Source organism: Peromyscus eremicus, chromosome 4 (genome assembly GCF_949786415.1).
Source record: "Peromyscus eremicus chromosome 4, PerEre_H2_v1, whole genome shotgun sequence".
Classification (NCBI taxonomy): domain Eukaryota; kingdom Metazoa; phylum Chordata; class Mammalia; order Rodentia; family Cricetidae; genus Peromyscus; species Peromyscus eremicus.
The window spans coordinates 127538582-127554520 of record NC_081419.1 but is presented as its reverse complement, the minus strand read 5'-3'; the positions used below and the strand labels follow the sequence as shown (position 1 = coordinate 127554520).

The following is a 15939-nucleotide window of genomic DNA, read 5'->3' as shown; positions in this document are numbered from 1 at the left end:
GCCCACGGGGAAGGGAGAGCAGCTGAGAGCATCAAGGCCCTGCCATGTGACAGGAATAGGTAAAGAAGTGGTGAGGAACAGGGCTGTCCAGGGCCATTTGGGAGATTGAGGAAAGGTGGGCAGTTCAGAGCTAGCCACAGAAACCCTTCTTTACTCTTTTCTCTAAATTCTTGTTTACATTTATTTATTTACTTATTTATTATGAGACAGAGTCTTACTAGGTAGCTCTGTCTGGACTTGAATTCACAAAGACCAGCCTGCTGCTGCCTCCTGAGTGTTGGGACTACTGAAGCATGCTACTGGGCCAGGAGACATTTAGTATGTGTGTATGTGTATATCCCATGGCGAATCTGTGGAAGTCAGGACTTGTGGGACTTGCGGGAGTCAGTTCTCTCCTTTCACCTTGTAGGTTCTGGGGATTCGAACTCAGGTTGTCAGGCTCTGCTTCCTGAGTGTGTGTGTGCGTGTGCGTGCGTGCGTGCGTGTGCGTGTGTGTGTGTGTTGGGCAAGGTTGTATGTCCCATGGCATATGTGTGGAGGTCAGAGGACCTGCAGGAATAAATTCTCTTTCATCTTGTAGGTTCTGGGGATTCGAACTAAGGTTGTCAGGCTTGGCAACAAGTGCCTTACACTCTGAGCCATCTTACCAGCCCCATGGGTCACTTTTCTTAAAGGGTCTGATGCGGGGAGGAGAGGAGAGTGCACATGACAGGAGGGAGCTAATGGGTGACAGGGCAGAGTCCCTACTTTTCAGGGGCAGAGCACTCCTAAGAATCCCTCATTTTCTTGGGAAGAGGGCAGATGCAAACTCTGAGGCTGCCCACGTGCCCAATCTGTTTGTTTTTTTGAGGCAGAGTTTCTCCATGTAGCCCTGGCTGTCCTGGAACTCGCTCTGCAGACCAGGCTGGCTTCGAACTCAGAGATCCAAGGAATTAAAGGCGTGCGCCACCACCGCTCGGCCCAACCTGGTTTTTAAGTCTTATTTAGAATTTTTTGGTTAGCATATAAAGAACTGGATTTCACACCCGTATATTTTTCAAAGCCTAAGGCCTGAGTCTACCAGGCCGGTAGGAAACATTTCCCTTAGAACACCGCTGACGGAAGTCACGGCGGAACAGAAGTTGCACGCCTAGGCGCGCAGCGGAGGACGCCGGAGAGAGACCCACACCAGCTGACAGAGCTTCCGGTTCGGACGCGGGACCTCGCAGTTGTGGGAGGTGAGAGACTTGAAATGGCCTTGCTCAGGTGACGCGCCGTGGAGCAGGCGGGTTCGCGGCGTCCAGGAAAAGCCGGGTGCACTAGGGGAAGGTGCTAGGTGTTGGGCGGCGGGCAGCCTTGCGGGAGACCCAGCGAATGTAGCTCAGTCCCGCTGCCTACCTCTGTACGTCCTGGGCCAAGTCACCGGGTCGTTCCGAGCCCTAGCGCCTCCCCTTGGGAAGCAGAGATGGGGGTCGATCGGCCTTGCTGGGTGGCTGTCGGGGTTCTAGTGGGCGTGCACGCGGAGCCCCCGCCACGCCCAGCACCAGTATCTGCCCAATCACGTGCTTGTATGTGGCAGGTGGTCCCGCCCCTTTCCACTGCCATTAAGAACTCTGCCCTGCCCTGTGCTGTGCAAACCTTTAATAAGTTTGCGTTTGACCCTCCCACCAGATTCAACCAAGGGGATCGCTGCCCCGTCCCAACGCTCCCAAAGAAGGCTCCCGGATCCCAGGCTGGCCCCGCTAGGCAGCAATCACATTGACTCTTAAGGTCCGTGCTGTGAAAAGAGATGTGGCTGTGAATGAATGGTTGCTGAGGTCTTAGTACGCCTGTTTGGGTTTTTTCTCACCTCTTTAAAAGTATTGTGTGTGAGGTGGATACAGCGTGCGGTGAGCAGAGTCATTCCTCCTTCCACTGTTCTTTCCATTCACGGTGGATTCAGGGGCTCTAACTGAGGTCTTCAGACTTGAGCCACAGGCACTTTTACCCACTGTGGTTTTAAAGTTGTGTTGTTTTTTTTTTTTTTTTTGAGACAGAAATTTTCTGTGTAAAAGCCCTAGTTGTCCTGGAATTCGATTTGTTGACCAGGCTGGCCTCAAACTCAGAGATCCTCCTGCCTCTGCCTCCTGAGTGCTGGGATTAAAGGCATGTGCTATCACCAATGGCTTCTGGCTAGATTTTTTATTTTGTTTGTTTGTTTGCTTGTTTTTGTTTTTAGTTTTTTGAGACAGGGTTTCTCTGTGTAGCTCTGGCTTAGAACTCGATCTGTAGACCAGGCTGGCCTCAAGCTCACAGAAAGCCACCTGCCTCTACCTCCTGGTGGTGGGATTAAAGTTGTGTGCTACCACTGCCCTGTTTCAGGGTAGGTTTTTAATGTGTGATTTTCATAACATCTGGCAAGTGGTTAAGTCCTGTTTTTACTTTAAAAAAAAATAGATATGACATTTGTAGTCCAGAGGTGGGAATTTGACTTGCAAAAAGTGGTCACGCAGCAATTAAAGGGCAGAAGTAGATGATTTTAAAGTTCACACCCGGGCTGATAAGATGGTTCACATGTATGCATGAAAATAAAAAATGTAGTGAAAAAATTTTTTTTTTCTAAAAGATTTATTTATTTATTATGTATACAGTGCTCTGCTTGCATGTATCCCTGCAGGCCAGAAGAGGGCACCAGATCTCATTACAGATGGTTGGGAGCCACCATGTGGTTGCTGGGAATTGAACTCAGGACCTCTGGAAGAGCAGCTAGTGCTCTTAACCGCTGAGCCATCTCTCCAGCCCATAGTGAAAAAATTTAAAGCTCACACTAAAAGTCTCTTTTCTGACACTTGAGAGTAGGCTAGTATGTGGTCCTCCCCGACCCCCAGGGTTTCTCTATATAACAGACCTGACTGTCATGGAACTCACTCTGTAGACCAGGCTGACCTGAACTCACAGAGATCCACCTGCCTCTGCTTCCTGAGCACTGGGATCAAAGACGTGCACTATCACACCCGTGGTTTTTTTTTTTTTTTATAATTACATTTTATTTATTTAATTTTTGTTTGTGTGCTCATGCACATGAGTGCATGCCGTAGTGTGTGTGTAGAGATTAGAAGACAACCTATGGAAATCGGCTCTTTCTCTTCACTGTGTGGGTCAAGTCAGGGTTTGTGGCAGGTGGCTTTACCCACTGAGCCATCTCTCTGCCCTACTGTAGTTATTTCTATCTGTAAATTATAGATACTATAAGTTTTTTTATTATTATGTTTTGTTGATACAGGATTTCTCTGCATAGTTTTGGCTGTCCTGGAACTCGCTCTGTAGACCAGGCTGGCCTTGAACTCACAGAGATCGACCCGCTTCTGGCTCTCAAATGCTGGGATTAAAGGCATGCACCACCATGCCCAGCGTGAGAGACCTTGCTAGGTTGTCCATGCAGGCCTGGAACTCCTGGGCTCAAATGATCTTCCTGCCTTAGCCTCCCAAGTCCTGGAGATTATAGATTTACCATGCTTGGGTTAAGGTAAACTATCAGGAGTACCTTTGAACTGGATATGGTGGTCTGTGCTGGTGATTCTAGTACTTGGGAGACTGAGGCAGGAGGAATGAGGAGAGTTTGAGGTCAGTCTGGAGTATATAGCAAGATCTCAAAAAAAAAAAAAAGAAAAAGAAAAAAAAAAGAATGAACAAACAAAACCTAGTCCCCCCACCCCCACCCCTCAGCCTGGACTACATAGTGAGTTCCAGGCCAGCTCAAGATAATACTGAGATTATGTCTCATTACTTCTTATGCTCCCCACCCCAAGGCATGCTCTCTTATGCTTTGGTGAGGAGGAAGTGTCCAGAGCAATACCTGTATAGAGTGTGCGGTAAATATCGGCGTGTCTCACTCTTTTGCAGACTTGGGACTGCAGGTGCCATGCAGCCTTTACAATGTGTCCTCAAAGCACAGAGGTCTCTAAAGTGGGGGCCGCTGACTTCTGTGTCCTGGCTGCTGCTTGGGACCTGCAGGGCACATAGCAGTGTCCCCACCACTTCATGTCTCAGTCCAGAGGGGCAGAACTCAGAAGGTGTTCAGAAGGATTTCAGCTCCAGGCTAGCCGCCGGACCAACTTTTCAGCATTTTTTAAGAAGTGCTTCGGTTCTTCAAGAGAAACCATCTTCTCCAGAAGTGGAGGACCCACCCCCCTATCTCACAGGGGATGAACTCCTAGGAAGGCAGAGAAAAGGTTAGTTTTACTTCTCTCTTCCCCTTGGCTTCCTTCTGTGCGCCACCGCGGCCTCCAGCTCGACTGCTTTAGCTGTTCTGTTTGTACACTGTGGCTTTGGGGAGTCAACAGTGTGGGCAGGTTGCTCAGTTATAGACTCATCAGACCCTGCCGAGTGGTGTTACTGTAGAGAGACTCAGAGGCTGGGCTGGGGGAGAGTTGTTTGCCTGGCCTGCATGAAGCTCTGAGCTCCATCCTCAGCTCCTCAAAAAGAAAACAGAACTCAAAGCTCTGCACAGGAAGTGGAGTCCTCTCTTTGGTTACTTTTGGAAACACTGTAATCTGTGTTCTAGTTACAATTTTTAAAATTCCATTTAAATTTCATCATTTATGTGTTTGTGTGTATGGCATGTGTGTGTGGCGTGTGTGTGTGTGTGTGTGTGTGTGTGTGTGTGTGTGTGTGTGTGTGTGACATGTGGAGGTCAGAGGACAACTGTGAGAGTTGGTGTCTCCTTCCACATGTCATCAGGCTTGGTGGCAGAAGCCTTTATCCATTAAGCCATCTTACCCAACCCTGCCCTCTACCGTTTGAAGCTGGGTCTTGCTGTGTAGCCCAGGTTAGTCTGAAACTCATAATCCTCTTGCCTCAGCCTCCTAATTGCTGGAATTACTGATGTCTGCCATCACTTCTGGTTTAGAATTTTATTCTTGGGGTTGGCAAGATGACTCAGAAGTTGCTTGCCCTCAGGTCTGATAACCTGAGTTTGATCCCTGGAACCCACACGGTGGAAGGGGAAAACTGCCACAAATTGTCCTTTGACCTCCGAACTGGTGCATATGTGCCCCCCCCTCCAAAATATATTAAAAAATTGGCTAGGCCTGTGGTAAACACCTTTTATCTCAGCACTTGGCAAGCAGAGACAGGAAGAGCTCTGTGAGTGCAAGGCTAGCCTTGTCTACGTAATGAATTCTAGGCCAGCCAGAGGTACATAATAAGACTCTAGCTTAAAAAAAAAAAAAAAAAAAAAAAAAAAACCAAAAAACTAATGTTTTCTGTTTTGGACTCTTTTAGGTTTGATTTATTGTGTATACAGTGTTCTGTCTGCATGTATGCCTGCACACCAGAAGAGGGCACCAGATCTCATTACATATGGTTGTGAGCCACCATGTGGTTGCTGGGAATTGAACTCAAGACCTCTGGAAGAGCAGCCAGTGCTCTTAACTACTGAGCCATCTGTCCAGCCTGTTTCCTGTTTTGTTTTGCTTTTCTGAGAAAGAATCTGTCTCTTTAGCCCAGGCTGGCCTGGAGCCCACTGTGTAGCTCATGCTGGCTTCCAGTTCATGACAATCCTCCTGCTGTGGCCCCCCATGTGTTGGCTTTATGGTATGAACCCACTATGTCTGGCTTCCATTTGGAATAAATAATAGCCTACTGGGGGTAATGGGGTAGTAACTAGAAATAAGATTTGAAAGGGCCTACCACAGTGTGAAATTCACGTTTTGCAACTTGGTGTAAATTTGTACTTTTACTTCATAGTATGACCATGGCTGCCTTCTTTTTTATTCTGTGGTGTTTGTACCCTCTAGTCAGTGCTGCAGCTTTCAGAGGCTAGAGAACCTCTTTGTTAGAGGGGGGACTTGAATTTAGTATTTCCTCAGATGGATGAAAATGATCGTTAGTCTTTCCTGTTCTTGTTTCTGTAGCCCTATTTCCTCCTTTTTTTTTTTGTTTTTTTGTTTTTTTGTTTTTCAAGACAAGGTTTCTCAGTGTAACAGCCTTGCTGTCCTAGAACTCACTCTGTAGACCCAGATTAGCCTTGAACTCATAGAAATCCATCTGCTTCTGACTCCTGAGTGCTGGGATTAAAGGCCACCAATGCCCAGCTATTTCCTTATTTCTTAAGGAGCATATTTCCCCTTATATTTTAAATACCTTGCTTATAATAGGTGTGTGTATACAATGTTGTATTTCCTTTGTTCTGAAAGGCTGTTATTAATTTGGGAGTACACCTGTCAGTTGAAGGTGTTTTAGGGTCCTTGTGGCTAACAAGGACAACAGGGGACTTTGTGGATAACGAGTTGCCTCAGGTGTTTCTGAGGGCTTTGGGAAGGAGGCCCAAGACATGTGGCCCTCTGTCTACTCAGTCCACCTTTCATTGCAGTCTACCTCGAGACCTATGGCTGCCAGATGAATGTAAATGACACGGAGATAGCCTGGTCCATTTTACAGAAGAGCGGCTACCTGCGGACCAGCAACCTTCAAGAGGTGCTTGCATTCCCTGCTTCCCCGTTTCCTGGGCCTGGGCTACCTGCCTTGGTGCAGGTTCTTAGGTGCAGTGAGTTTTAGGGAGAGAGTGTTGCTGCTGAGTTAGTTTCTTTGAGTGTGTGTACCCTAGGACTGGCATATACTGGTGTTCCAGCTGTTTTCAGCTTTCATGATGCTGTTCATCTTCAGGAAAGGGGTTATCAGATTTGGTGTGGTCACATGTGTCTGTAATCCCAGCCTTGGGAAGTGGAGGCAGGAGGATCTAGAATTGGAGGCCATTTGACTATAGGGCATGAATGTGTCTCCAGAGCAGCCAAACCAAACCCAACCAAACCAGAGCCAAACAAAGATACTTTATGGAGAGTGCAGGTGAGGCCTGAGGAGTTAGTGCATAGTGGGTACAGAGCTTTCCCTGGGAAGTTCTGGAAGGAGATGGTGGTGATGGTTGCACTGTGGTGTTCAAGTATTCTCTTTATAGCACTGTACCCTTAAAAATGGTTGAAACACCGTAATAATAGGAAAAAAGCAGGTGGACTGCGTGGTAGTGATTCTGCAAGGCTAATTCAAAGCTTGTAAGTTTCTTTTTCTTGTTCTCCCTTAGGCTGATGTGATCCTTCTTGTCACGTGTTCTATCAGGTACAGATTTGTTCTTTCCATAGGGAATAAATATATTGTGTGTAACCATGTCAAGGAGGCTTACTTATGGAGATGAGCCAATGACTCCAGGTCAGTGAGAGTTAAGAGTTTCTCTGTAATAGAGATAGTATTGATACAACTGGCTGACGTTTGCTGAGCATGTCCTGTGTGTTGGGTTCCATGTGTACAATATACATGGATGTATTAGTTTAATTCTCACAGTAGCAATTCTGTGAAGTTGTTTCTCTTACCAAACCCATTTATCTGGGCATGGTAGTACACACCTGTAACCTCAGCACTGCAGAAGTTGGGAGGATTGTGAGTTCTAGACCAGCCTGGACTACACAGTGAAACTGTCTAAAAAGTAAACAGTAGTCACAAAAATGCCCAAACCAAGCTCTATACATTATATAGAATTTTTAAATTCACAGTGCTGAGCTCCCAAATTTCCTAAAGTTTTCTGGCTTTAATGGCATATTCTTATAATATATATATCTGATTTGAGGTGTAGCCAGTGGTTGGGAAACAGAATTCTGAGAAGATATAAGTGACATCTTCAGAGCTTGCCAGGAAGTACTTGATCATAGGAAGTTCATCAAAAGTGATAGACTGGAGAGATGGCTCAACAGTTAAGAGCACTGGCTGCTCTTCTAGAGGACTTGGGCTCAATCCCTAGCAAGCACATGGCAACTCACAACCGTCTGTAGTTCCAGGGGATCTGATCAATCCCTCTACAGGCACTAGGCACATGGGTGTACATATATGTAGACAAAATACCCATACACATAACAGATTTTAAAAATGAATTTTAAAAAAAGCGAACACATCCTCTTTTTGTTGTTGTTTGTTGTTGAAGACATGTTAGTGTTACTATTTCCACAGCTGCCTTTAACATTAACTCCTTGATCTGACACATTTTTTTATGGGACCTCTGTGGAATGATACTGAGCTGGTTGTTATGAGAGATTCAGAAATGAATCTTCTTCCGTAAAGCTAGACTTCAAGGAGCTTGGTCTCGTATAGGGACTATGACAGGTGTATAAGTGGCCCACTAACATCTGATGGAAAATGTTAACTAAACATCATACAAGCTGGGGTGGTGGTTTATGCCTGTAATCCCACTACTTGGGTGGTCAAGAAAGACGAGTTGCTGTGAGTTTGAGGACAGCTCAGGCTATATTATGTGTTTTAGGTTAGCCTGGGCTACAGAATGTATGAAACAACAAAAACAAATTTCCAGGTTCAGGAGAAGTAGAGTTAAGGTAGAGGATACTTGAAGGGAAGAGAGTCACAGGAAAGTTGGGGAAGGGTTTGTGAAGGATGTAGTTTTTGAGTTTGGTTTAAAGGCTAGTCTGGATTTTGAGATGTGTAGGGAGGATATTGTCAGAGGACAAGAGAATGACAGCAAGTGGTGCTTTTCCAGTTTGCCTCTATGTGCCTTCCCTGAGTTAAGGACTCAGATGGCTTTCATTTTCTTCCCATTGACCTGCTCTCCTATCTTGCTCATTTTTGCCTCATTGGATCTCTGCAGGGAGAAGGCTGAGCAGACCATCTGGAACCGTTTACATCAGCTGAAAGCCCTGAAGACAAAGCGACCACGCTCCCGGGTACCTCTGAGGATTGGGATTCTAGGTATACATTCATTTGCAGATTTTTCCATTTTGAGACTTGGGATCCTAGAGTTTTTCCTTTAGAGCAGTGGTTCTCAACCTTCCTAACGCTAGGACCCTTTAATACAGTTCCTCTTGTTGTGGTGACCCCAACCATAAAGTTATTTTGTTGCTACTCCATAACTGTAATTTTGCTACTGTTATGAATCATAATGTTAATATCTGATATGCAGGATATCTGATATGTGACCACAGGTTGAGAACTGCTGCTTTAGAGGCCTGGATCCCAGGGTGTAAATTAGCCATTATCTCCCCCGTGCATCTCTTTTACTTGCTGTTAGAGACTGAGATTAAGTGAGATGAAGCTCATTAGATATAATAGGTACCCAGGTGGTTGTGGCACACGCCTTTGGTCCCAGCACTTGGAAGGCAGAGGCAGTTGGATTTCTGTGAGTTCGAGGCCAGTCTAGTCTATAAAAGTGAGTTCCAGAATAGCCAGGACTGTTATACAGAGAAACCCTGTCTCAAAAAAACTAAAACAAAGCCGGGCGGTGGTGGCGCACGCCTGTAATCCCAGCACTTGGGAAGCAGAGGCAGGCGGATCTCTGAGTTTGAGGCCAGCCTGGTCTACAGAGCTAGTCCAGGACAGGCTCCAAAGCTACAGAGAAACCCTGTCTCGAAAAAACAAAACAAAACAGAAACAAAAAAAACCAACCAATCAACAAACAAAAAACCTCAAAAGACTAGGATAATGGTATTTCTGCTATGAGGGATTTAACCACTTGCATTTAGCTGGGTGGTAGTGGTACATGCCTTTAATCTCAGCACTCAGGAAGCAAAGGCAGGCAAATCTCTGGGTGTTAGAGGCCAACCTGGTCTACAGAGTGAGTTGCAGGACAGCCAGAGTTGTTACACAGAAAAACCAAGATAAATAAATAAATAAAATAAATAAAAAACAAAAATAAAAAAAAAAGGAGAGAAAGAAACAGTAGATGCTCAGTTAGTCATGTGTTCTTCCTAGAGCCCGATGCAGTTCATGTAGTACAGAGTGATAGATACGGGATTAGCATTTGGAGTCTGGAGGTAACGTGAGTTTACAGTATAGTCATCTGCCATGTGAACTACTGAAGCAAGCCCAAGTGAAAATCCAGGTCTGCCCTGACCAGTATGGTAGTCAATAGTCACATCTAGAATAAAATTTCAAAAATCCACTTCTTCCTTTGAATCAGACATATTTCAGCTTTTCAGTAGCCATAGCACCAGCTATGGGCCACCAGCTCACACAGCACCTCCAATCATTTCTATCCAGCACATCCCTTCACCTTGTTAGAAAGCTCTGTTGGACAGTTCTGGTCTATGTGGCCAGGAAACATATTTCAAAAATAAATGCTTGGGGGTTGGCCAGGTGACTCAGCAGGGAACGCACTCGCCATCTAGTCTACTGACCTGACTTTGATTCTGGGACACACATGATAGAAGGAGAGAACCCCACTGTGTCCTCTGACCTCCACATGTGTACCGTAGCATGTGCACACCATGTAAAAAACACTCTAATCAAAAGCGAAATCTCTGCATTCTTTCTGTCTCAGAATTTGGCTGATATATTTAACTTTATGCTTAGTGGACTGTGTCCACTGTAGTATAGTTAACTCAATCACTCTTGATATGTCAACACATAGCTAGTGTATCCAATTATACTGATTAATGTAGGAAGATACTAGAGGAGTTTTATTCCTTTTCACTTCATTATAGTTGCCCTTGGGTATAAATCCTTCAGGAATTTTATAAACCCCAAGGAAAAAAACTGAAAATAATCATGGTATACATCAGTTTGCCATTTTTATAGTTTTTATATATGTTCTGTGGTATTACGTATATTCACATACTTAGACAGCCATTGCTGCTGTAAGTGTTACAGCTCTGAGGGGAGAGGTATCCTGGCAGTCAGGAGCCAAGGAATACCACAAAGTCACACCGCACAACAGACCTCACACAAGAGATTTATTGGAAGAGATGCCGGGGAGTGGCTGCCTCGCCTGGGAGAGAAGCAGGAGAGAACTGAGCAGGAAGCAGGCTTTATAGAGTTGGTGGAGCTTTCCAGGGTAGCCAGGGTGGGATTTTGTGGCCTGATCTTGGAGGGTTTTTTTGTCCTGTAGAGTGGAGCTTGGCCACCTGTGTAGAGGGGCTAGAAATTATGGCTGTTAGAGTAGTCTAGGGAGAGGGCCTGGCCACTCGTGCCTCAACGGACTTAAACAATTATCATCCACCTCCATAAGCAATAACTTAACATTTCACCTTCCCTCTGGCTATTGGCATCCATCATTCTATTTTCTGTTTTTGGATATACTAGGTACTTCCTATGAATGGATTTATACAGTATTTGTCTTTGTATACTTTATGCTATATGTTATACTGTGTGTCAACGTTTCCTTTCCTTTTTTTGTGAATGGGGTAGGGTGCTAGAATTTAAACCCAGGGTTTCACATGCTAGGAAAGTGCTCTACCACTCCAATCTCAGTCTCTTTCCTTTTAAAGCTTGAATAATACGCCATTGTATATTTGTGCTACATTTTTTATATCTGTTTATTGGGTGGTTTGGGCTGATTCATTTAGGTTGTTTCCGCTTTCTTTGTTTTGTGTGAGACATGGTCTTGCTGTGTAGGTCTGGCTGGTGTGGTATTTGATATGTGACTTTGAGATGGTTTCAGAGGCATTGCCATACTCCTGCTTTAGTCCCCCAAGTGCCGGAGTTACAGACTTGTACCACTCCGTCTGTCTGTGAATAATTTTTTAACATTTTAAAAAAATGTCATCTGTTTGCCTAGTGTGGGTGACAGCATGCTAATGGAGGTCAGAAGACAGCGTACGGAAAAGTTGGTTCTCCCCTGTCATGTGGGCCAGGAGGAAACTCAGGTGGCAGGCTTATTTGCAAGCACTTTTTTTTTGTTTTCGGTTTTTCGAGACAGGGTTTCTCTGTGTAGCTTTGCGCCTTTCCTGGAACTCACTTGGTAGCCCAGGCTGGCCTCGAACTCACAGAGATCCGCCTGGCTCTGCCTCCCGAGTGCTGGGATTAAAGGCGTGCGCCAGCAAGCACTTTTACATGCTGAGCCAACTGTCTCATTGGCCCTGGCTGTGAGTAATTTTTAGTTGTTTTCACAGGGAGTGTCTGAGTTTCATTTTTGTTGCTGTGATGAAGCACTCTGACCAAAAAGGGAGGAAAGGGTTTGTTTGTCTTTACAGTTCCAGGTTACAGTTTATCATTGAGGGGAAGTCAAGGCAGGAAGTGAAGCAGCTAGTCACGTGACACCCACAGTCAAGGCGGAGAGAGAATGGACACATCATTTCTCTGTGTAGCTCTGACTTTCCTGGAACTCCCTTTGTAGATCAGGCTGGACTTGAACTCACAGAGATCCTCCTGGCTCTGCCTCCTGAGTGCTGGGACTAAAGCTGTGCACCACCACCGCCCGGCTGCACATCATTTCTTGTTGGCTTGCTTCTGCTCAGCTGGCTAGCTTCACTTCACTCATCTACAGTTCAGGGCCTTGGCCATGGATGATGATGCCACGCCCAGGGTGGGTCCTCCCACTTCCATTAACAATCAAGGCAATCCTCACAGACATGCCCACAGACCAGCCTGATCTAGACAATTCCTCAATTAAGACTCTCATCCCAGGTGAGCTTAGGTTGGGTCAGTATGACAACTTACACTATGGGGAGAGATGGCTCAGTGGTAAGAGCATATGTTGCTCTTCTAGAGGACCTGAGTTGGTTCCCATGTCTGAGTCACCTGAAACTCAAGTTCTCTGAGGTATCCAGTGCCCTCTTCTCAGGCACCTGTACTCATGTGCATCCCTGCCTCAATTTTTTTTTTTTTTTTTTTTTTTTTAAAGACAGCAGACAGGCCCGATGTTACTATTTTTTTTTTAAAGATTTATTTATTTATTATGTATACAGAAGAGGGTGCCAGATCCCATTACAGATGGTTGTGAGCCACCATGTGGTTGCTGGGAATTGAACTCAGGACCCCTGGAAGAGCAGTCAGTGCTCTTAACCTCTGAGCCATCTCTCCAGCCCCTAAATATTTTTTTTTAAAATCTTAAAAAAGAACCAAAAAACTATGGGACTGGAGAGATGTATTAGCAGTTAAGAGCATGTATTGTTCTTTCAGTTTGGTTTCAGACGATCCAAGTTTGTTTGGTTTCCAGCATCTGTGTTGGGCAACTCACAACTGCCTGTAATTGCAGACCTAGGGGTTCCAACACCCTTTACTGAATTCCACAGCCATCTGCACTCTTGTGCACATACTCATACACAAGCACACATTCACATAAACAAACAAACAAAAAAATGTTTAAAGAAACCCCAAACAAGCCAGGCGGTGGTGGCGCACGCTTTTAATCCCAGCACTCGGGAGGCAGAGGCAGAGCCAGGCAGATCTCTGTGAGTTTGAGGCCAGCCTGAGCTGCAGAGTGAATTCCAGGACAGGCACCAAAGCTACACAGAGAAACCCTGTCTTGGAAAAACAAACAAACAAACAAACAAACAAACAAACAAACAAACCCCAACCAACTCACCACTCCAAAGAGTTTGTAAAAGGTATGCTTTAAAGTTTTATAGCCTTAGTAAAATGATGGTTTGGGGGTATCAATTTTATCAGCATAATTATTTGTATCACTTCTTATGGGTTTAGTAAGTATTGTAGGCTGAAAGAGAAAAAAGGGTAAGTGTAGTTGTAAACTTATAAATAGGCTTCTAATGTAAAATACGTTCTATCTTAGCGGTAACTTTTAACTGCAGAAGAGGTAGTTCATGTTTGAGAGGCTTTTGAGGGGCAGGGAATGCAGTATGCTTGCTTAGCATGTGGGAAGCTCTGACTTCCACCCCCAGCAATGGTGGAAAGAATGGGGGGAAAGGCTTTTGGATGCCTCCCGCACCCCCAGGCATTTAACTGAGTTGCTCTGAATATTTCTGTGGTTTTCTTGTATTTGAAGATGTGGGTTCAGTGCTACGGGTCCAGTTTGAAGGATAATACTAAACTCTCAGAGAAGTTTTCTGTGCCCTGGTCTCCAGTACAAGTTATAAATCATGTGCACTGAGCAAAAGCCAGGAAACCAGATGAACTGCAGAAGAGGTACTAGTTCCTTTTACTTCCTAGGCTGCATGGCTGAGAGACTGAAGGGAGAGATCCTCAACAGGGAGAAAATGGTGGATCTCTTGGCTGGTCCAGATGCCTATCGAGACCTTCCCCGGCTGCTGGCTGTTGTGGAGTCAGGCCAGCAGGCAGCAAATGTGCTTCTCTCTCTGGATGAGACCTATGCGGATATCATGCCAGTCCAGACGAGCCCCAGTGCCACTTCTGCCTTTGTGTGAGTCATTATGTGAGACTTGGGGATGAGCTTCTCCCTTCTCTCTTGCTGTTGAAATAGCATGTTTAATCTTATTATGTTGAACATAAGGAAAAGGAATGCATTCGAACAGGAATGGTACAACATACAGAAACCAGCATGTGATATAGTAAGACTCCCTCACACCCATCATCCCTGCTCTCTCAGGCCATTTCTCAGAGGTTTGCATGTCAATCATTATTTAAGCCTTCTAGAACTGTCCCTTGAATATGCAGTCATATACTCATATGGATATGTTCCATACCCTCCTTTTAAAATATAAATATTATTGTTCTATGTTTATTTTCCCTTAAGGAAATACCTTGGGCTTTCTTGATAGAAAAACTTTTTTTTTTTTAGCAGGAGGCAGGAACATTACCTGCTGTGAGTTCAAGGACAGCCTGGGCTCCACAGCACATACTAGGCAATTAATTCAGAGCTCCATTGAGAGACTGTCAGAAAACCAAAGCTGGAGTCAGATGCATATCTATAAACATAACACGTGGGAGATGGAGGCAGGAGCATCAGGAGTTCAAGATCCTCATCCAGGTTTTTTGCTACATACAAGTTTAAGTCTAGCCTGACCCACAGAAGACCCTGTCTCAAAGAAAAAGATTGTATGAGAAATGCAAACTATATTTTAAATTCAGGGTCTCTTTTATATCATAGATAGACATAGTTTGCTTTCAATCTCTACATAAAAGTTCCAACTAATATACCTATAAAAACAGTAGGAACTCCGCAGTGCTGAGTCTGACCTCTTCCCTTACCACTGTGCTTCCTCACCAACATGTCTCCCAGTTATAGTCTGCTTCATATTCCGTGATTGTGTATGGACAGATCTCACATTAGTTCAGTGTGAGCTTAGAGGCAGGAGGATCCAGAGCCAAAGAAAAATCCCAAGAGAGCTATAGAGCTGGAGACATGCTAGGACAACACTGCTCCTCTGTTAGCGGTGTTCTGGTACTTTCTTCCCCAGGTCAATCATGCGGGGCTGTGACAACATGTGTAGTTACTGCATCGTTCCTTTCACCCGTGGCCGGGAGAGGAGTCGGCCTGTTGCCTCCATTCTGGAGGAAGTGAGGAAGCTTTCTGAGCAGGTAAGGCTATCTGAGTTTTCTTTAAATGAGCATTGTAGCTGGAGAGTTTTCTCTCCAGGTCCCGCCAAGCCCCAGCAGTCCGACAGCCCACTTATAAAATAAACACACAGATGCTTATATTATTTAAACTGTTTGGCCTAATAGCTCAGGCTTCTAGCTATCTAGTTCTTACATCTTAAATTAATACATTTCTATAAATCTATACCTTGCCATGTGGCTCGTGGCTTACTGGCATCTTCACATGCTGCTTGTCATGGCGGCGGCTGGCAGTGTCTCCCTCTGCCTTCCGGTTCTCTCAATTCTCCTCTCTGTTAGTCCCGCCTATACTTCCTGCCTGGCTACTGGCCAATCAGTGTTTTATTTATTGACCAATCAGAGCAACACATTTGATATACAGACCATCCCACAGCAGAGCATGTTCTGGACAGGCTGAGGGCAGCCTTTCTAATTTTATAGACTGTGGTATCTCTCTTGCCTCTTTCCTATCCACAGATAGTTTCACCACTGGCAGCTTGTAAAATCTTTATTTTCACCTGCCGAAATACTAAAATTGTCCCCTCTTCTCCATTTTTAACTCTCTTACAGTACAAAACTCCTTTAGGATAGATATACTCTGTTTAAGAGATTGAAATGGTAACAAAAACCTGCCTTTACTTCCTGAGTGTTGGGATTACAGGCATGCATACTCTGTACTTAAGGTTTTATTCTGTTGTTCAGTCTTTAGATAAGATACTCCAGTGTGGCTGGGCGATGGTGGCGCACACCTTTGATTCC

General features: G+C 45.0%; 1 protein-coding gene across 2 annotated transcripts in view; it reads left to right on the top strand.

Annotated features, from left to right (window-relative positions):
* Nucleotides 1-1148: 1148 nt before the first annotated feature.
* Cdk5rap1 (CDK5 regulatory subunit associated protein 1) overlaps nt 1149-15939 on the top strand; it is a 41908-nt gene continuing 27117 nt past the window's right edge. For both annotated transcript variants that reach the window (XM_059261682.1, XM_059261681.1), the window contains exons 1-8: nt 1149-1217; nt 1651-1749; nt 3862-4190; nt 6332-6435; nt 7037-7071; nt 8603-8703; nt 13837-14047; nt 15045-15165. In XM_059261682.1, the coding sequence (XP_059117665.1) occupies nt 3881-4190; nt 6332-6435; nt 7037-7071; nt 8603-8703; nt 13837-14047; nt 15045-15165 (882 nt within the window). In that variant the 5' untranslated portion in view covers nt 1149-1217; nt 1651-1749; nt 3862-3880. The remainder of the gene's footprint in view (nt 1218-1650; nt 1750-3861; nt 4191-6331; nt 6436-7036; nt 7072-8602; nt 8704-13836; nt 14048-15044; nt 15166-15939) is intronic.